The sequence below is a fragment of the Xenopus laevis genome, chromosome 3S (genome assembly GCF_017654675.1).
Source record: "Xenopus laevis strain J_2021 chromosome 3S, Xenopus_laevis_v10.1, whole genome shotgun sequence".
NCBI classification, from domain to species: Eukaryota; Metazoa; Chordata; class Amphibia; order Anura; family Pipidae; genus Xenopus; species Xenopus laevis.
This window is the reverse complement of record NC_054376.1, coordinates 125,133,702-125,155,345: the sequence shown is the minus strand read 5'-3', so window position 1 is coordinate 125,155,345 and position 21,644 is coordinate 125,133,702. Positions and strand designations below refer to the sequence as shown.

Genomic DNA, 21,644 nt, shown 5'->3' with positions numbered 1-21,644 from the left:
AGCCTGCAGCCTTGTGCCTTTATATGGTCACAGAACAACCCCTCAGTGACTTCTAATATCCTTATCATTTACAGTAGGGGGTACATTATCCCTTATAATACATGAGTGATACTCAGAGTTCCCTGTATAACTCAGCCTGCAGCCTTGTGCCTTTATATGGTCACAGAACAACTCCTCAGTGACTTCTAATATCCTTATCATTTACAGTAGGGGGTACATTATCCCTTATAATACATGAGTGATACTCAGAGTTCCCTGTATAACTCAGCCTGCAGCCTTGTGTCTTTATATGGTCACAGAACAACCCCTCAGTGACTTCTAATATCCTTATCATTTTCAGTAGGGGTACATTATCCCTTATAATACATGAGTGATACTCAGAGTTCCCTGTATAACTCAGCCTTGTGCCTTGTGCCTTTATATGGTCACAGAACAACCCCTCAGTGTCTTCTAATATCCTTATCATTTACAGTAGGGGGTACATTATCCCTTATAATACATGAGTGATACTCAGAGTTCCCTGTATAACTCAGCCTGCAGCCTTGTGCCTTTATATGGTCACAGAACAACCCCTCAGTGACTTCTAATATCCTTATCATTTACAGTAGGGGGTACATTATCCCTTATAATACATGAGTGATACTCAGAGTTCCCTGTATAACTCAGCCTGCAGCCTTGTGCCTTTATATGGTCACAGAACAACCCCTCAGTGACTTCTAATATCCTTATCATTTACAGTAGGGGGTACATTATCCCTTTGTAATACATGAGTCACACCAGTGGTGTAACTAGTCTTATGTCATTTTCTCAGCACGTCCCTTAACTTCTTATTAAGTGGCCTCACCTTCTTAGTTAGATCACACCGTAAAGGCCAATTATTCGACAATTCACTTAGTATGAAGGAGGCCACAAACATCCGCAGTACTGTGCTGCAACTCTTTATTCCAAATTCCACAACATGTGTTGAGTCGACAAGGACCCTTTTTCAAAACCCTTGACCCTTGAAAAAGAAACTTGTTGTGGAATTTGGAATAAAAAGTTGCAGCACAGTACTGCGGATGTTTGTGGCCTCCTTCATACTAAGTGAAGTGGTTTAACTAGATATTATTGGGCCCCGCAAATTGTTGGTCAGGCTCCCAAAATGTTTAGAGGTTTACTAATATTTATTGAAACTGTATATATATTGATATATATATATATATTTAAGACAGAGACATTTTGTGCATACTGCTACTAAAAAATGCCTTACCCTTTAAACAAAACAGGGATTGTTTGTCCATATATTGCAATATATTTAAGCTGGCCAACTACGTCAAAGTCATCCCATATCTGGCCAGTCCTACGCTCAATTTTATCTGATTCATTAAGAATTCTATTGCTTCATTATACATTTTACAAAGGGACTTGGTTTTACCTGCAACTTAACTTGCTGCTTTCAAAGTAAAACTCCCATACTTGGCTGCCCTTTTATTAGTGGGATCACTTGACTATAGCTGGGAAGGGTGGGAGCTACAACATGGAGCTGGTCACTGCTCCTGTATAAACTATAACAAACAAGGGAAAGTTGTGCTCACCACTAGTTTTTAAAACCATTAGGCGGGGGTGCAATGAGGCTGTGACCACAAAATACATATAGTCAAATACAAGAGTCCTCTGCACTCAACCCATTATCAATATATTTAAGACAGAGACATTTTGTGCTACTGCTACTGAAAAATGCCTTACCCTTTAAACAAAACAGGGATTGTTTGTCCATATATTGCAATATATTTAAGCTGGCCAACTACGTCAAAGTCATCCCATATCTGGCCAGTCCTATGCTCAATTTTATCTGATTCATTAAGAATTCTATTGCTATATATATATATATAGATATATTAGGGCCTCATGGGGCCCCTATACCTCCTGGGCCCCTCTGCAGCCGCAGGGTCTGCTTCCTCTATAGTTATTCACACTCAGAGGCCCCTTTACAACTCAGCCTGCAGCCTTGTGCCTTTATATGGTCACAGAACAACCCCTCAGTGACTTCTAATATCCTTATCATTTACAGTAGGGGGTACATTATCCCTTATAATACATAAATGATACTCAGAGTTCCCTGTATAACTCAGCCTGCAGTCTTGTGCCTTTATATGGTCACAGAACAACCCCTCAGTGACTTCTAATATCCTTATCATTTATAGTAGGGGGTACATTCTCTCTTATAATACATGAGTGATACTCAGAGTTCCCTGTTTAACTCAGCCTGCAGCCTTGTGCCTTTATATGGTCACAGAACAACCCCTCAGTGACTTCTAATATCCTTATCATTAACAGTAGGGGGTACATTATCCCTTATAATACATGAGTGATACTCAGAGTTCCCTGTTTAACTCAGCCTGCAGCCTTGTGCCTTTATATGGTCACAGAACCCCTCAGTGACTTCTAATATCCTTATCATTTACAGTAGGGGGTACATTATCCCTTATAATACATGAGTGATACTCAGAGTTCCCTGTATAACTCAGCCTGCAGCCTTGTGCCTTTATATGGTCACAGAACAACCCCTCAGTGACGTCTAATATCCTTATCATTTACAGTAGGGGGTACATTAACCCTTATAATACATGAGTGATACTCAGAGTTCCCTGTATAACTCAGCCTGCAGCCTTGTGCCTTTATATGGTCACAGAACAACCCCTCAGTGACTTCTAATATCCTTATCATTTACAGTAGGGGGTACATTATCCCTTATAATACACGAGTGATACTCAGAGTTCTTGTATAACTCAGCCTGCAGCCTTGTACCCCTCAGTGACTTCTGGAGGGACATGCTGGTGTAACATATGTTCTGTGTATCGTACAGGAACCTCATAACTACCAATTAGTTAAGGTAAATAGAAGTGGGTGAGTCCATCCCAATGATCAGCATCAAATGGATGAGTGTTGGCCATCCCTTCAACTTAGAAGCCATTAACGCTTTGAGACTTATACACAGCTCTTTGTTGTCCTATATGAAGGAGCAGATCAGATAAAATGTAGAGTAGCTTGGGGAGCACAAATATTTTATTAGGTTGATATACCCCCAACGGGAGGCCTGAACAGTTCATGAGATCAGTGTTCAGGTCTTTGTTTATATCAACCCTACACTCCAAAATAACTCAAATACCTGCACACATTTCCATTCCAGATGGGGTCGATGTGGAGAGGGGGCTCTCCCACCCTGCCATCCTCTGGTGCCTATTAAAGTTGCTAAGATGTCCATGGCTAGTGCAAATAAGTAGGAAGATAGCAGTCAGCCCGGTCTCGTACCTCTACCTAGTGCAAAGGGCTATCAGTTTATTTGTGCAAATTCCAGCCACAGGACTATCATATATATCATCCTAACACAGCTTGAATGTGGGACTGAATCCCATAGTAATCATCACTTCCCACATGTACTTCCAATCAACAGAATCGAAAGCTTTCTTGATATCTAGGTAGAGTACCACCCTGGGGTGGCCCCTATCCAAGCTAGATCAAGGTTTGTGTATAATCTATGTATATTAATATAGTTTGCTTCCCTGGTATAAAGTCTGACCAGTCAGGATGCACTACAGATAGAATGACCTTGGTGAGGCAGTAAGTTCTAATAGTTCTGTAGGCATCACAGTCTGCTGGGTCACCACCTTTCTTAGGTAACAGAACTATAAGTGCTGAGGGATTGGGGTAATGCTCCAGCCTCCAAGGCTATGTCATGAAGTTGAACTAGTTTAGGGGCCAGGGTTTCCTTAACTGAGCTTTCACCAGTCTATCGGGATGCAATCCAGCCCCTGTCTTCCCACCATGGAAAGAAGATGTTCAGTTACAGTTAGTGGCTCTTCACCACCTTTCTTGGGTTTCTCATTAGGGGAAGAGAGAGTCGAAATACTCCATGAAACCCTCAGAATGTACATCTTGTGTGGATGTATAGAGCATTTTATACAACTAAACAAAGACCTCATTGATACCCCACCGCACCTCTGTAATGGGAATGAGAGCAGGGGATCCCCATAAGAGGATTTCCAGTAGCTTCCCCTATTTATTGCCTTTCTCAAAAATGAGATAGAGTACAGGCTCTTCTTTTGGGTTTTGTCAAGTAAATAGAGGTGCTGTTTCGAGACCTGGTAAAGTTATGAGGGGGAGCCTTTGCATATTCCCTTTCTGCCAGTTGAATTGTCTCCTTAAAATATACAGTGTTCAGTTTAATACAATACTATATTCATTACTTGTGTATGTTGTGGGCAGGAATTTAACCCTGAAGAATTCTATCACATGCTGGAGGTAGCTGAGGACCAGGTGAAGGAAGGAAACTTGACAAAAGATATACCCCAATACATCCTGAGTCAGTTGGGATTAACCAGGGATTCCTTCCCAGGTAACCTACAGAGCCCCTCTCCATATTACTGATTCATAACATAAGGACAAGAAGCTAACATGACCATGTGTTTGATGTTTGTCCACCTAACAGAGGTAGCTGCTCCTGAGGAACCACTGACTGTGGAAACACATACCCCAGAACCCGAGGACAGCACAGAGGTAAGAATCATTTGTAGCCCGCCATGGTCAATTTTCTTTTCTCCATCTATATATTTGTATTCCTCCCCATGTAACCACCTCTCATTTCATCTTTCACCATTTTACACCATTCTTTTCAATTTTATAGGCAAAGAGTGGGGCAGCTGCTAAACCCATAAGACCTCCTGAGGAAAGTGACTTTGAAACAATAAAGCTCATCAGTAATGGAGCCTATGGGTAATATAAACAGTATATTCAGTTGTGTAGTTCATAATGGGGTTCCTGGGATATATTCCATTAGAAGAGTAGCTCATGTTATACTAGAGGTCCAGGACAAAACCTTGACATCCTTCTCTAAAATTGTCCCAGCCATTAGATCAATATAAACTCATTGACTGTGAACCAACCGGATTTTAATATACATTTAAAAGTTGGAAATTATCTGATGGGGTCACTATTCTTGTTCCTATACACATGCAAATGAGCTGATGATTTTGCTTACCCAATGTATATGAACCTTGAAATTGTCCATACTTGAGAAGATCCACTTATTTAGAAAGGTCACCAAATAAGAACTTTGTCTTATATGGCCACCAAAGAGGTGGACCAAATCAGGTTGATCCAATCATTACTACATTGAAACCAATAATCAAGACCTGCCAGAAGAAGACCTTATTGACCTCCAGGTGCTATTTTCAACCAGTGGATTTTGGTCAGTGAGGATCCCCCATTGGTGATGCAACATGGCTTTAGATTTATGAGATGTGCTACCCAAATAAGATTATATCTTTTCCCCTAGAGCGGTGTATTTGGTGCGTCACCGGGAGACACGCCAACGCTTTGCCATGAAAAAGATTAACAAGCAGAACTTGCTTCTGAGGAAACAAGTCCACCAGGCCTTTGTGGAACGAGACATTCTGACCTTTGCCCAGAACCCCTTCGTGGTCAGCATGTTCTGCTCCTTCCAGACCCGCAGGCACCTCTGCATGGTGATGGAATATGTAGAAGGTAGGTATAATAACACCCTACTTTATATGTTCTTCTGTTTACATTGCTTCACTACTGTTTATATGTATGCACACGTGTAGCTTTGTCTGCTTCATTTAGGTGCCCAGCTTGCAGTCCTCCAGCTGTTGTTGGCTGTTACTCTTGACAGTCGGAAGATGATGGGTGCGGTTGTTTAGCAATAACTTGAGGGCTGCAGGCTGAGCATCCCTAATTCAGATAATGGTGATTTCTTTATTGTAAGCTGTTTATACTTTATTTCTCTGATGTCCCTTCTTCTTTACTCTCCTTTCTTCTCTCTTGGTATCTCTTCCCACCAAAACCTTCCACGTCACTAATTTATTCCCTAATGCCTCTTGCTTCTCCATTATACACTTTTTATTATACACTCTGTTCTCACCATGTCCTTCTCTTCTGTCCTTCTTTGCTCTGTCTCCTTCCTTCTACCCCTCACCTTCCATGCTAATTATCTAATGCCCTTTCCCTATTTCATCGTACTTCTATCTCTGCTCTTGTCCCACCCATTCCTTCCCTGTTTTTTTATTATCAAATGTTCATTTATTTTTACCCTCCCTCTATCTCTTGGCTCTTGCACTACCCATTCCTTCTACGCCAATTGTTACCTGATGCCCCTTTCTGCTTTCATCTTCCTTTTTCTCTTTTTGCTCTTTTCCCACCCATTCCTTCCTGGGCTCTTTTTATCTTATGCCCCATTCTTTATACTCTCCCTCCTTCTCTCTTGCTACTCCCACTCATAACCTGCACGTCATGTATCTTCTGATAATGCTTCATCTTTTCTTTCCCCACTATGACTTATAACCATGTCATGTATCCTGTCTGTTCTCTTCTTTCTTTTTTTTTGCTGTCCCTCTCTCTCATGGTGTTATCCATAATTTGCATCACATGTATTTTGTTGTTTCTCCAACTAATTCCTCCATTACTACTTTTATTTTCAACTTTGCTTTCTCCCCATTTTGCTCAATCTCCCAATTCTTGTCCCACTTATTCCTCCTATGCTATTTATTATCTAATGCACCTTCCTGTCAAATTCTTTAATGCTGCCTTATCCCACCTATTCCTTTACTTTTCACCATCTTATTAACCCTATGTTCTCCTGATATAATGTCCAACCCATTCCTTCCATCTCACCCAATCGTTATGCTCCCTCCTTTGTTAATCTCCTCTTGTCTCCCCTGCTCTCTTTTCACACCCATTCCTCCCATCACATTTATTGTCTGATTACTCCCGCACTCTCCCTTCTTCTATCCTGTACTTTCTCCAATTCTTTCCTTTCATCTCATGTATTATGTGATGTCCTTTCCTCCTGGATTCTCCCTTGTTCTCTCATTTTGTCTCTTCCCATCTGTTTCTTCCATGCCACTAACTTCTCCTTATTGTCTTCCCCTTTCTCACTCGCTCTGTTATCCAACCAAATCATTTCATGTCACTAATTTATTCTGGTGCCCCTTCCTCCTTTCCTCTCCCTCCCTCTCTCTTCTGCTCCGTTGTCCCACCGACTCCCTCCCTGTCACTAACAGGGGGTGACTGTGCCACCCTACTGAAGCACATTGGTGCTCTCCCTTTGGAAATGGCTCGGTTATATTTCGCAGAGACGATTCTAGCTCTGGAATACCTACATAATTATGGGATTGTGCACCGAGATCTGAAACCAGACAAGTAAGCAGCCCTCTCTGTATGTAATGCAGTGTGTAACTGAATGTGTTTGCAGTGCCCAGTATTGTATTTTATCTGACTGTGTATCTGATGTGCACTTTATCCCTGCTGTACTATTTCCCCTCTGTTCTTCTCACTATCAGTATGTCATGATACACATCTACTTCTCTTTTCTTTCTTTGCATGTCCCTTTATCTACCATTCTACTTCTACATGATCTTCCCTTCACTCTTTGCTACTGTCCTATACTTCTCTGCTTCACTCTACTTCCCATGCTCACTCACTCACTCACTCACCCACTCACTCACCTACTGCCTGACACACCTACACACTCACGCATTCATTTACACATATCTTCACTCCCTCATTGGTGCTCATTCATTCCCTTCCCTTTATTCTAGAACTCAAACATTCACGCTCCATTCATAAACTCATTCATGTGCATACTTTTCCTTTCTTCAAATTTCCTCCTCACTTTTGTCTCCTTGTTATTTACTCTCTTCTCTTAGTCTCCTAATCACTTCGATGGGTCACATAAAGCTTACAGATTTTGGCCTGTCCAAAATGGGACTTATGAACCTCACCACTAATCTATATGAAGGACACATCGAGAGTGAAGCAAGGGAATTCCTGGACAAGCAGGTAAGAAAATTATAGATCCCTTATTTCCTCCACCTAAGCCCCTGTGTCACTGTATCACCCTGCAGTGGGAGGGACAGACTCATGTCCCATAGTTCCCTCCTGTCTGTGTCACTGTATCACCCTGCAGTGGGAGGGACAGACTCATGTCCCATAGTTCCCTCCTGTCTGTGTCACTGTATCACCCTGCAGTGGGAGGGACAGACTCATGTCCCATAGTTCCCTCCTGTCTGTGTCACTGTATCACCCCTGCAGTGGGAGGGACAGACTCATGTCCCATAGTTCCCTCCTGTCTGTGTCACTGTATCACCCTGCAGTGGGAGGGACAGACTCATGTCCCATAGTTCCCTCCTGTCTGTGTCACTGTATCACCCTGCAGTGGGAGGGACAGACTCGTGTCCCATAGTTCCCTCCTGCCTGTGTCACTGTATCACCCTGCAGTGGGAGGGACAGACTCATGTCCCATAGTTCCCTCCTGTCTGTGTCACTGTATCACCCTGCAGTGGGAGGAACAGACTCATGTCCCATAGTTCCCTCCTGTCTGTGTCACTGTATCACCCTGCAGTGGGAGGGACAGACTCATGTCCCATAGTTCCCCCCTGTCTGTGTCACTGTATCACCCTGCAGTGGGAGGGACAGACTCATGTCCCATAGTTCCCTCCTGACTGTATCACCCTGCAGTGGGAGGGACAGACTCATGTCCCATAGTTCCCTCCTGTCTGTATCACTGTATCACCCTGCAGTGGGAGGGACAGACTCATGTCCCATAGTTCCCTCCTGTCTGTGTCACTGTATCACCCTGCAGTGGGAGGGACAGACTCATGTCCCATAGTTCCCTCCTGTCTGTGTCACTGTATCACCCTGCAGTGGGAGGGACAGACTCATGTCCCATAGTTCCCTCCTGTCTGTGTCACTGTATCACCCTGCAGTGGGAGGGACAGACTCATGTCCCATAGTTCCCTCCTGTCTGTGTCACTGTATCACCCTGCAGTGGGAGGGACAGACTCATGTCCTATAGTTCCCTCCTGTCTGTGTCACTGTATCACCCTGCAGTGGGAGGGACAGACTCATGTCCCATAGTTCCCTCCTGTCTGTGTCACTGTATCACCCTGCAGTGGGAGGGACAGACCCATGTCCTATATAGTTACAGCTTCCAAATGTGTTGCAGGTCTGTGGAACCCCAGAATACATTGCACCAGAGGTTATCCTTCGGCAAGGTTATGGGAAGCCAGTGGACTGGTGGGCGATGGGCATAATTCTGTATGAGTTCCTTGTTGGTTGCGTGCCATTTTTCGGCGACACCCCAGAAGAGCTGTTTGGTCAGGTGATCAGTGGTAAGGCTGCCCACTCTTTAATATAACTACACCTTCCTTGACTGTATCTTGCTACCAAACCTCATATCTAACTGCGTTGCTGAAATGGGTTAAAGGAAAAGTCTAAAACCTTGGAAGTGCCCATGACCCTGGGCTCACTGGACTTAGATTTGACTTCTCATTTAATAATAAATTAACAACAGTAATATCCACACATTTTAATGTCACATTTACACATCTACTTTCCATTTCTTCCCATCCTATAGATGACATTGTCTGGCCAGAAGCAGAGGAAGCACTTCCCACCGATGCCCAAAACCTCATCTCCTGCCTCCTGCAGACAGACCCCTTGCAAAGGCTTGGAACAGGTCAGTCTGTAAGAGCAATGGAACCAAATAAGCACAGGCCAGTAAGTCTGATACCTGTGACCTTAAAACTTCTGACACAGGTAGTGTATTCTTTCCTGGCATTATAAGTTGGATTTGCCCAGAAAAAACACATCTGAGGATTTTCTGGGCAACTCCTCCTGCCATGGCTAACTGTAGACCCAGTTCTTGTAACCCATAGTAACCAAGCAACAGGTCACTTATACTGGTCTGCTATTTAGTGAACATCTGATTGGTTGCTGTGGGTCTAGACCTGTAAGCCTTTGCAAACAGACCCTACATTATCTTGCTTTGCCCAGATAATAGCTCTATTTATAGAGTACTACGAGGGACTTCTGCCTCACATTTACAAATGCCCCCTCCCCAATCTGTTCCATTAATCCTACACTCTTCGTGTGTCACTGATTTAGGGGGAGCGATCGAAGTGAAAGTTCATAGATTTTTCACTGATTTGGACTGGAATGGATTGCTCAGGCAGAAAGCTGAATTTATCCCCCACTTGGAGGCAGAAGATGACACCAGTTACTTTGACAGTAAGTGCAGCTGCTGACCATGGGGGACCCAAATCTGCAGAAGGAGGGAGGGGACCAATTCTGAAAGCCAGTCAGACCTGTGGATTTCAACCACCCTGGTGCCATTGCTGTTGAAATGCCCAATATTTCATAGGCCTAAGAAATCACTGATACCTCTGTCTTTCCTCAGCTCGATCAGATCGGTATCAGCACATTAACTCCTACGATGAGGATGATACAAATGATGAAGACTCGGTGGAGATCAGGCAGTTTTCATCCTGTACACCAAGGTTTAGTAAAGTAAGTCCCTCCCTTTGTAGGTAGGCACCGTGAGTATCCATCTGTCTACCCCGTATCCCTAGGAAAGAGAAGGAGCATGCTTTTCCCACCAGAGATGTTCTGTGGCTCCTCCCCATGCTTGTGCTCCTATTGGCTGACTTCTTCCTACAAACTGCTTGTCAGTGGGCCTATTGGCTGCCAGCGGGAGTAGTCTGGACCAAGGAGGAAGCTTAGGTGTTAAAGTCCAAGTTTTGTGGAACAAATAGGATCAGGCGTATTCGTAGTCAATATCCAGGCAGAAGTCCAATAGGCAGATTAGTAGCAAGGTCAAGGTTCAGACAGGGTCAGAAGCCCAGGAATCAATATAACAAGAATTATAAAGCACCCAGGAATGAACCAAACAAATCCTATAATCGGGCATTGAACCGGTGACCTGGAAGAGCTTTTATCTTAAAATTTTGTGCCAGGCGTGTGACATCATCGCACTGGCGTCAACCCACTTTGGTCATGGGCACCGCCATTTTGGATCCAACGCCGCCGTATACGGGATCGCCATCCGGCGCTCCTGACACTGCTCTGGGTTTGATATCACTACGCCTTTGTCAGAATAGAAATTTAGATCAGGGATGTCCAACTGGAGGCATTAGGCTAGATTTGGGCCTCCAAAGTATTTTATGGCTCCCTTCTGGCCACGGGCTCCATAGACTGGTGTGTATGACACCATCATTCTGCTTTATTTTAAAAATTATGTAATGGAGCCTACAGCATCTTTATCTGATAGGCTCAAATCCTGTATGTAGGGCCTTGTTGCCATCACCAGTGGGTTCATTGAGTTGTAGTATTTATCATCCATTGTAATAAAATATACCTACCTTGTAAGTGTCCATATCTTGCTTGTGGCAGGTATATAGTAGTATGGAGCAGCTGTCCCAGCTGGAGCAGAAACCCCCCACTCCTCCTCGACAAGAAAGGGCTGAAAAGTCGACCAAGAGGGAGACACTAGGAGGTGTCACCCTGCGAGACCGCTGCTGGAGGACTGTCTCTCCTGAAATGTGAGTCATGTGACTGCTTTGGAGTCCACTTATTTCTTGCCCATGTAAGAACTGTGGCAAGGGAACCTGCTTGGGGGGCATGATTTCATTTTGTGCAGATCTATTTTTACATTGGTGTGGTCAGGATAAACCCCACCCCGGAGGTCCAGTCACATAGAAATTAAAGGATCTCCTTATGGTCACTTACACTTTCCTTCTCATTTATAGGGATGGCTCACCTTTAAGCTAAATTTTAGATGTTATAGAATTTCCGATTCTTAGCAACTTTGCATTAGATCTTCATTTTTTCTATCTTTATAGCTTTTTAATTATTTGCCTTCCTCTTCTGCCCTATCCCAGCTTTCAAAGGGGGGGTCACTGACAGCCAGTACAGTATTGCTTTTTGAGGTTATACTTTTATTGTTAATAATACATTTTATTACTTATTGTGCTATTCAGGCCCTTTCCTATTCATATTACAGTCTCATTGCCTTGTTGCCTGGGTAAATAAGACCATATAGCTGCGGAAATAACACATACTAAAAGTTAATTTAAAGGTAAACTACCACTTTAAGTTTAATATGCTAAGGAGCTTTGCCATCAAAGGAAAGAGTGTAATTCTTCATCCCCTTCTTGCTCCCAGTGATCCCACTAAACCCCATTGAGTTACTGGCAGATACAGACTAGCAAAGGTGAGGAGAGACAAGGACCAATTCTGATGATGAATAAAGATACTGGCCTGACCAATGTACCCAACTGGCCAGAATTAGACATCAGTCAACTTGGGTGGATGGACCCAGCTCTCCTAGAGCCTACAGAATGATAACTGACCCTCACTTTAAATAAACAGGTTCCTCTTTTAAATTGATATGCCCTCCATGGTTGTGCTGGTAACATGTCCTATAGAAGGCTGTACGGTGGGGGCACTAGTTTGGTGGCCCTTGCTCTGAGAATGGGTTTTACTCTTCAGACTTTCTAGATTGTTCATATATGGTGCATTTGTTGCAGGAAACATTTCTCAGATGCTGCAGAAGCAGAATCCAGCCCCCCTCTGGCTGCCAGGCGACGGTTTTCTGCCCTGGTGGACTCGACCCGCTTTACTTCTCCCCTGGAAGGTGAGGTGGAGTTCAGAGTGAGGGGAAGCAGCGTGTCCCTGCCCACCCAAAGCAAGATTCCTCTGGGAGAGCTGGAGACAGGTGAGAGGTTACATGGCAGAATGGGGACAATGTAGTATTGTCAGGACCGTCATCAGAAATCGCAGGGCCCCATACGACAAAATTTCCTGGGCCCCCTGGGCTGCACCCACCGCAAGCCCCACCTACAGTTCCGCCCTCCCCACCCCACAGGTCCGCCCCCCACCACAGTAAAAAAACAAAAAATATTGGTGGCTAGGGTTCCCACATGTTTATAAAAAATAAAAAGATATTGGTGGTCAGGGCCCCCCATAAAAAAAAAACATTTGTGGCCAGGGCCCCCCCATTAAAAAATATTGGTGGCTAGGACCCCACATGAGAAAAAAAAATTGGTGGTCAGGCTCCCCCCCACATTATGAGAAAATTGGTGGCCAGGGCCGTTACACGTCCATGCCTTTCCGAAGTCAGCAGCTGGGGGGCCCGGCTAATCAAGTAAGTGTGGCGTGGCCGGGCCCCCCTTACCTTCAGGGCCCCCATACAACTCTCCCCCCTGTCCCCCCCTGATGGCTGCCCTGAGTATTGTTCATCGTTACAGTATTGTTCATAAGCCTCAAATTTCCTCTCAATCTGTCTTTTGCCTGTTTACCCCATCCCTCTATCTAGTAGACAAATCTGCCGACGCTCAGCCCCCCCATGAATCGGACTCCTCCCCTCGTGCCACGAATGAAATTGTCCTGCGCAGAGCCAGACACCAACACCTTTCCGGGGATACAGAGCGAAGGAGAACTGGCGGAAAAGTCATCAAGTCGGCATCTACCACCGCACTGTCTGTTATAATACCTACAGGTATGACTTTAAAGGGAATATTTTTCATGTTACCTCCTTTTAGGCCCGGACTGGCAATCTGTGGGTTCTGGCAAATGCCAGAGGGGCTGCCATAAGATGCCATTGAAAGTCACTATTTAGTGGGCTGGTGGGGAGCTGATTGGGCCTCTCTGTATTGGAATGCCAGGGCCTATTTTGACTCCCAGTCCAGTCCTGCCTCCTTTTATTATTCTGGTTGTCTCGATCAGTGTTGGACTGGCCCACCGGGATACCAGGAAAAGTCCTGGTGGGCCAAGTTGTCAGTGGCCCCTCATGCTGCTAAACTTTTGGCCTATTTCATGGTCATTCCCTATTTCTATGAGAACAAAGAGGCTAAATAGATGGAATAATAGATTATAGTATATAATGAAAACAGACTAGGAGAATAGAGGTTGATTGAGGAGACGAAGAATAATAGTAGTGAGAGTGGGCCCTGGTCTAAGGTTTTATGGTGGGCCCCCAGTCCGACACTGGTCTCTATGGCAGATAATCAAGCATCATTTATTCCTTAATTCATACCCACAATCTCCTCCACAGTTGAACAGCACAGCAGCTCCCCTCTGGTCAGCCCAATGTCCCCCCGCTCACTCTCATCCAATCCCTCCTCTCGAGATTCCTCCCCGAGTCGTGATTACACACCGGCAGTGAGCAGCCTCCGATCCCCAATTTGTATCCAGCGCTCTGGGAAAAAATATGGTTTCACCTTGAGGGCCATCCGAGTGTACATGGGGGAAAGTGATGTGTACAGCGTGCAGCACATTGTCTGGGTGAGTAAGAGAATAATTAACACCTCCTGACCTGTAAATCTGAGACACAGCATACTTTTATATACAGAGCTCATTATTTATATTTAAATACACTCTCCTGGCAGAAGTTTGTGTAATAATAGATCTGTCAATGCTTTATAATTAAAATGTAGATTTTTTAAATAAAAAAGATGACAAGTGAATAGCCTAACCCCTTTGTTTAATGTTGTCTCCCTTTTTTCTCTTCCCTCTCGGTTGTTAGCACGTGGAAGAAGGAGGACCTGCACATGATGCAGGTCTCTGTGCTGGGGACCTCATTACACATATTAACGGGGAGCCAGTGCATGGCCTAGTCCACACTGAAGTTGTGGAGCTGATTTTAAAGGTAAGCTTTCCCAGAATCCTGTTGGAGACTAGAGTTTAAATTACACATGTGCATTCTGTAGAAATAATTTGTAAGTCCAGTCACACCATGAATGAAATGTTCCCCTGTTGTATTCCTGTAGAGTGGTAACAAGGTGTTAGTAACCACCACCCCTTTTGAGAACACATCGATCCGAACTGGCCCAGCTAGGAGAAGCAGTTATCGATCCAAAATGGCACGGAGGAACAAGCGGAGCGCTGGGAGAGAGGGGCAGGAGAGGTGAGGGGGTGTTGAATGGAAGGAGACCTGGAAGACAGCACCCCAGTTATATAGGGTGTCCGTAATGTGGGAATAGGTGCAGTGTGAAGCCTGATATTAGTTGTAGCTAAGAATCGTATGTCTGGGTTCCTTTAATCATTTATGGTTAATGTTGCACTTAACAAAGGGTGTAAGAAAAAGCAAGGAGGGAGCACAAGTGCTCAGATGAGTCATGCTGCAGGAGACTGGTGGTATCTACATTTTTACTACTGAGATCTGGCTTTGGTTAAATGTATTCTGTCCTATGGCTTGACATCCATCTTTATTCTTCATCTCACCAATCCCTTGTTCTTTGCATCTTCCGTTCTCCCACCCCTTCCATCTAACAGTAAGAAGCGCAATTCTCTGTTCCGTAAGATCACCAAGCAATCCAATCTTCTGCACACCAGCCGTTCCCTCTCTTCTCTGAGCCGGTCTCTCTCCTCAAGTGACAGTCTTCCAGGATCGCCCACTCACAGCCTCTCGGCCCGCTCCCCTACCCACAGCCACCGCTCCATGGACTCTGCTTATCTTGGTAAGTTTGATCTCTACTGGTGTCTTGTGCCAAGTGCATTGGTGGAGTTATGGTCTATAGAGGGTTATTCATGGTTTGCATGGGGTCAGTAGAATGGGTAATGTAGTAACCAAGTGCTATAGGGAAGGGGTAAAGTCCTTATCCCATAGGCAGGGCCGCCATTAGAAATCACAACAAAATGTTCAGGGCCCCGTCCACCCCAGCTTCTAAGTCCCACCCAGATCCCGCCCACTCCACACTACAGTTAAAAGACCACATAGACATCAGTGCTAATAAAGGTAGCCCCCCCCACACACAAGTTATAAAAAGCTTTTGATGGTCAGGCCCCCTTATAAATTAAAAAAAACTGTGGTGCCAGGGCCCCCCATAATTTTTTTAAAAAAAAATTGCTGGTCAGGGCCCCCCTACAAGTTAAAAAAAATAATTGGTGATCAGAGCCCCCTACACGTTAAAAAAGATATTGGTGATCAGGGCCCCCCTATAAGTTAAAAAAAATAATTGGTGATCAGGGCCCCTCTACACGTTAAAAAAATAATTGTTGATCAGGGTCCCCTACATGTTAAAAAAAATAATTGTTGATCAGGGCCCCACTATAAGTTAAAAAAAGATAATTGGTGATCAGGGCCCCCCCTACACGTTAAAAAAAATAATTGGTGATCAGGGCCCCCCTACAAGTTAAAAAAAAAAAATAGTGATCAGGGCCCCCCTATAAGTTAAAAAAAAATAATTAGTGATCAGGGTCCCCCTACAAGTTAAAAAAAAATAATTGGTGATCAGGGTCCCCTATAAGTTAAAAAAAAAACATTGGCACAAGGGCCCCCATAAAAGTTTTTTTTAAAAAAACATTGGTAATCAGGTGCCCCCCTGCAAGTAAAATAAAATTGATGGCCTAGACCCCCCCACAAGTTCTAAAAAGCCATTGATGATCAGGGGCCGCCCTGCAAGTAAAAAAGGCCTGCCCTCCCACAAGTTATAAAAAGCCATTGGTGATCAGGGGCCCCGCTGCAAGTAAAAAAGGCCTGCCCCCCCACAAGTTATAAAAAGCCATTGGTGATCAGGGGCCCCCCTGCAAGTAAAAAAATAATTGGCCAGATCCCCCCAAATATTTAAAAAAATTGCTTGCCAGGGTTTTGTGTCTAAGGGGGGCCCGGCCATGCTTCACTTACTTGGTTAGCCGGGCCCCCCTGCTTTCAGCGTGCTGCACAGCAGCTCTGTGCACAGAAGATTTTATCCTATTAAGATTTCCTTGAAAGGGATCCTGTCATCGGAAAACATGTTTTTTTGAAAACACATCAGTTAATAGTGCTACTCCAGCAGAATTCTGCACTGAAATCCATTTCTCAAAAGAGCAAACAGATTTTTTTATATTCAATTTTGAAATCTGACATGGGGCTAGACATTTTGTCAATTTCCCAGCTGTCCCTGGTCATGTGACTTTTGCCTGCACTTTAGGAGAGAAATGCTTTCTGGCAGGCTGCTGTTTTTCCTTCTCAATGTAACTGAATGTGTCTCAATGGGACATGGGTTTTTACTATTGAGTGTTGTTCTTAGGGTAAGGCCAGACGAGGAGATTCGGGGAGTGCGCTGTAGCCTATGGGGAAAAGACGCTGAGGCAGTTCGGGGAGATAGTCGCGCAAAAGACGTGGCGATAAGTCGCCAGGCAACAAAATCTCCCCGAATCTCCTTGTCTGGCCTTACCCTTAAGCTGGCCATAGACGCAACAATCCGATCGTACGAATCGTGGATTCGTATGATTTTCGGACCATGTGTGGAGAGTCCCGACATTTTTCGACCGTCGGAGATCGGTCGTTTGGTCGATCGGACAGGTTAGAAAATTTCTGTCGCCTGCCGATAATATCTCTGCGTGTATTGCCGATCGTACGATTTTCAGTGGGAGACTGTCACTAGTGTTGTCAGACATAAGTATCGTACGATTGCTGTCAGGGGCAGAACATTGGGTGATCTTTTCTTATTTGATCGGAATGGTAAGACTTTGATCTGAATGGTTAGTGGCAGGTCGGGAAATGGGAAAGTCCGATCGTAAGTTGATTCGTATGATCGGATCTTTGCGTCTATGGCCAGCTTAAGATCTACAAAGCAGCTGTTATCTTGTGTTAGTGAGCTGCTATCTGGTTTCTTTCCCATTGTTCTTTTGTTTGGCTGCTGGGGGGAAAAGGGAGGGGGATGATATCACTCCAACTTGCAATACAGCAGTAAAGAGTGATTGAAGTTTATCAGAGCACAAGTCACATGACTTGGGGCAGCTGGGAAATTGACAATATGTCTAGATTTCATGTCAGATTTCAAAATTGAATATAAAAAAATCTGTTTGCTCTTTTGAGAAATGGATTTCAGTGCAGAATTCTGCTAGAGCAGCACTATTAACTGATTCATTTTGAATTTTTTTTTCCCTATGACAGTATCCCTTTAAGAATAAGTCCCGGTAAAGCTGTACAGGAATTGGATAAGGTGATCCAAACCCAATGCAGATTTACCAGGACTTATTCTTAAAGGACCAATGAGGTTACAGGAAATCTTAATAGGAGAAAATCTTCTGTGCACAGAGCTGCTGTGCAGCATGCTGAAGACATAGGGGCCCAGCTAATCAAGTAAGTGAAGCATGGCCAGCCCCCCCCCCCTTAGACACAAAATCCTGCGTGCCCGGGACAACTGTCCCCCCTGTGATCCCCTGATGGCAGCCCTGCCCATAGGCATATAAAGGTTCATTCTTGATTGCTAGAGGAAAAAAGTCTTTGGGCAGATGTTAATAATGTGGTGATTCTGTATGGTAATTTTTTTTTTTTTTTACGATCTTCTTTTAGGTGCTTCTTCACAAGGCAGTTCTCCTTCTTCCAGTACCCCTAATTCCCCTGCGCCACCACCCCCTCCTTCCACCTCTTCCTGTGCCTCCTCTTCAACTACCCCAGCTCCCCCTTCCCCACACATTCGACCCAGTACTTTGCATGGTTTATCTCCCAAACTGCACCGTCAATATCGCTCTGCACGTTGTAAATCTGCGGGTAATATGCCACTCTCACCACTTGCACACACTCCTTCACCTACTGCCGCTGCCTCACCCCCTCTCCTCCCAGGTCACATCATTGGCAGCAGCCTGACCACTCAGAGCTTTCCTCCAAAACTGCATCCTTCTCCACCAGTGTCACGTCCTCGCCCAAAGAGTGCAGAGCCTCCTAGATCCCCACTTCTCAAGAGAGTGCAGTCTGCGGAGAAACTAGGTGGGGGTGGAAGTGGTGGGTCACCCAGAAAACAAGAGCCAGGAGGAGGAGGAACAATAGATGGAGAATTAGCAGAAGCGCTAGGTGTGAGAAGTCAGCCAGTAAGAAGAGTGGGTAGGCAGGAGTCTCCACTCAGTCTTTGTGGAGGGGAACATTTGATAGGAGAGACCTTTGAGAGGCCGGAGGGGGAAGGAGTGATAGGAGTATCACCACTAGCAGAAAGTCTGAAATGTAGTGAGGGTAAAGTCCAAGCAACAGTTAAGGTTGGAGTTGGACCAAGGACTACTCCCCCCTTCTCTCCCCAGGAACCCACAGCCACATCGAGTGCAGTCCTCCCCCCTCAAAGTGACCCTTCCCTTGCTATGGTAGGCAGGTGTCAAGTGAAAACCCTCAGTCCAGTACAAGAGCATGAAGGAAGAAGAGGAGAAGGAGAGGATGGGGGAGCAGAGGGAGAGGGAAGAAAGGGAGAGAGAGGAGAGGATTATGAGGAGGAACAAGGAAGAACAAGAGAACAATGGTATCTAGAGGTGGTAGAAGAGTTGACTACAGTAGGTAAAAGCAGCACGCATGCTATGAGCAAAACTACTCCCTCTAACCTCACAGCAGACTCTAGTATCTACCATTCCCACTCAAATAAGAGTAAAGTTGCTGTGGCTGACTCCACAAAGAGCACATACTGTCCCCCTCCAGGTACAACTCTAGACCAGCCTGGTTCTTTCAAAGGGATATGGTTAGATGCTGACTTTAAAAAGGGCCAAGACCCAAAGAACTGCCATATTACTCCTCTTCATCCTGTAAAGGAGGGTCTAAATGTTGAACCAATGCAAAATGGTTCTATTCACCTCTCTGAACTCCCTCATTTGGCCAAGGAGCAAAATACTGACCTTCCAAAAGGTTCTTCATCTTCGTGCCCATCAATTAAAAGCACTTCTTCTCAACTACCCCCAAATACTAGTAGTAAGCTGGAGGCTGATAAAGTAAATAGGCATATTCTTTGCACAGAGGGTACAAAGCATGATTCAATTAAACCACCAGATTCTAAGCTTATTAGTATTAAGGGGGAGAAGGCCAATTTAGCAAAAGCTCCCAAAGTTGACCATACTGCTGGGGTGCAAGAACCTGCTCCTCTAAAAGGAGCAATTTCACCTGTAAATATCAATAGGGAAGGAACTGACCAGACAAGGGGGACCACTATTGACCCAAACATTAATAGACTGAGTGAAACACAAAATAATCAGAAACATGGAGCTGCCACTGGCCATGCTTGTAATGTGGTTCATAAGGAGATGGAGAAGATAGACATGTTCAGTTCAGCTCAGGATACTAAGAAAGCAAGGGGAGCAGAAGTAGAGCAAAAAAAAGTGGCCATTGTAGCCCCAATGGTTACTAGACTCAGTGAAATAAAGGGTGACAAAAGAGTAGTAATTGCCTCCCCGACTGTTAACAGACCAACTGCAGGAGAGAGTGACCAGACAAAGGTGACCACTGTTACACCAACTATTGACAGAGTCAGTGGTCTAGAAAGTGCCTCTGCAAAGGTGATCACTATTGCCTCAGTGAGTAGCACTGACAAGGCTCTTAAGCAACTACCGAACGCTTTTCTCAACAATAAAGCAGCAGACTGCAACCAGTTACAGTTCTCATCGCAGAGTAATAAGGGTGGGAGAGAATTAGAAAGTGTCCAGATATGGGCACCGGCCAATATTCCAGCTGTTAACCAGAGAGGTCAGTCTGAGAGCATGGTACCTTCACTAACTCCGACAAATGGACAATTGAAAGAAAATGAGCAATCTAAGGGACCCCCTACAAGTATCAGAGTAAGTGGGGCTCCAAGTGATGCCCAGGCTAGGGTGTGTTCTGAGAAACCTTCCAGCACCCATCGAGTGCCCACACCCACTAGCCAACACCCTTCTTAATCTGACAGTGTAACATGATGATATCAGGATGCAAAAGAGCTTCTAATAATGATCCCATTCATTTATTCCTCCATGTCTGGAGGGTGGAAAAAGGGATAGAAAGAGCAGTTGCCCCCTTTTGGGATACTTGATTTGAGCCTTATTGCCCCCCTCCAGCAGAATTTTTCAGTAGCAGGGGTTGCACAGGCATGTTTGTGTGTGTCTGTGTGTATCTGTGTGTCCGTGTGTTTGTGCTGTGCCTTAATTGTCAATTAGTATGAAAAAATTAACCGCACACACGCTAGATACTAAAGAGGTAAACAGAACGACTATATGCAGGGCTGTCCTTAGCAACAGAGTGTTGCTCTATGAAGATTAGGGGTGACTTTTCCAAAGCTATGCTCTGCGGGTCTCTGACACACCCTCTGCATGACATCACCCCCCTCTCCTCTGAGATATCACTCTATGCTCTCGTGGCGTGTGACATCACTGGCCAACCTATGATGTAATCTCCTGGGATTTGATGCCATCAGCCTGTGCCACACCTGGTTATGTCATGCCACGCCTGTCTTACCTTCATATAGAAGCATACGTCTATTCATAAATATGAAATATATTTATCTGGACACACTATATATATAGATATATATATAAATATATAGTATAAATATTGTCTATGGGGCTCCACTATTTCTATGCAAGATTTATGGTAGTGCTGCCCTATCAGTGCCTCTGGGTTCATCCTGGCTCATTATGGGCGCTGCAGTGGGCACTTTGTGAATTATTGTATTTTTAATTTATTTACATGTGTATTTTTTTATATTAAAAATGCTGTGCTCCCTTACCTGTTTCACGCTTTCCCCCCACAAACTCCTAGCACACCCCAATGAATTATTACTGCCCTTTTCCTGATAATAGCCATTTAAAGGGATTCTGTCATGATTTTTATGATGTCATTTTTATTTCTAAATGACACTGTTTATACTGCAAATAATACACTTTACCATGTAAAATTTCATTCCTAACCCAACAAGTGTATTTTATTAGTTGTAATATTGGTGTGTAGGTGCATCTCAGGTCATTTTGCCTGGTCATGTGCTTTCAGAAAGGGCCAGCACTTTAGGATGGAACTGCTTTCTGGCAGGCTGTTGTTTCTCCTACTCAATGTAACTGAATGTGTCTCAGTGGGACCTGGATTTTACTATCGAGTGTTGTTCTTA

At 44.5% G+C, this 21,644-nt stretch overlaps 1 protein-coding gene across 6 annotated transcripts in view; it reads left to right on the top strand.

Moving 5' to 3' along the window:
• Positions 1–21,224, top strand: part of LOC108703406 (microtubule-associated serine/threonine-protein kinase 1-like) — a 53,009-nt gene extending 31,785 nt beyond the window's left edge. For 5 of the 6 annotated variants that reach the window (XM_041588907.1, XM_041588906.1, XM_041588904.1 and 2 more), the window contains 18 exons: positions 4,246–4,375; positions 4,469–4,536; positions 4,664–4,752; positions 5,315–5,523; positions 7,059–7,197; positions 7,704–7,836; positions 9,002–9,167; positions 9,413–9,514; positions 9,943–10,065; positions 10,235–10,344; positions 11,227–11,375; positions 12,363–12,550; positions 13,151–13,333; positions 13,889–14,118; positions 14,360–14,482; positions 14,604–14,740; positions 15,109–15,293; positions 18,116–21,224. In XM_041588907.1, coding sequence (XP_041444841.1) covers positions 4,246–4,375; positions 4,469–4,536; positions 4,664–4,752; positions 5,315–5,523; positions 7,059–7,197; positions 7,704–7,836; positions 9,002–9,167; positions 9,413–9,514; positions 9,943–10,065; positions 10,235–10,344; positions 11,227–11,375; positions 12,363–12,550; positions 13,151–13,333; positions 13,889–14,118; positions 14,360–14,482; positions 14,604–14,740; positions 15,109–15,293; positions 18,116–20,445 — 4,794 coding nt within the window. In that variant the 3' untranslated portion in view covers positions 20,446–21,224. The remainder of the gene's footprint in view (positions 1–4,245; positions 4,376–4,468; positions 4,537–4,663; positions 4,753–5,314; positions 5,524–7,058; positions 7,198–7,703; positions 7,837–9,001; positions 9,168–9,412; positions 9,515–9,942; positions 10,066–10,234; positions 10,345–11,226; positions 11,376–12,362; positions 12,551–13,150; positions 13,334–13,888; positions 14,119–14,359; positions 14,483–14,603; positions 14,741–15,108; positions 15,294–18,115) is intronic. The other variant, XM_041588908.1, reaches the window with a different exon arrangement.
• Positions 21,225–21,644: the final 420 nt, after the last annotated feature.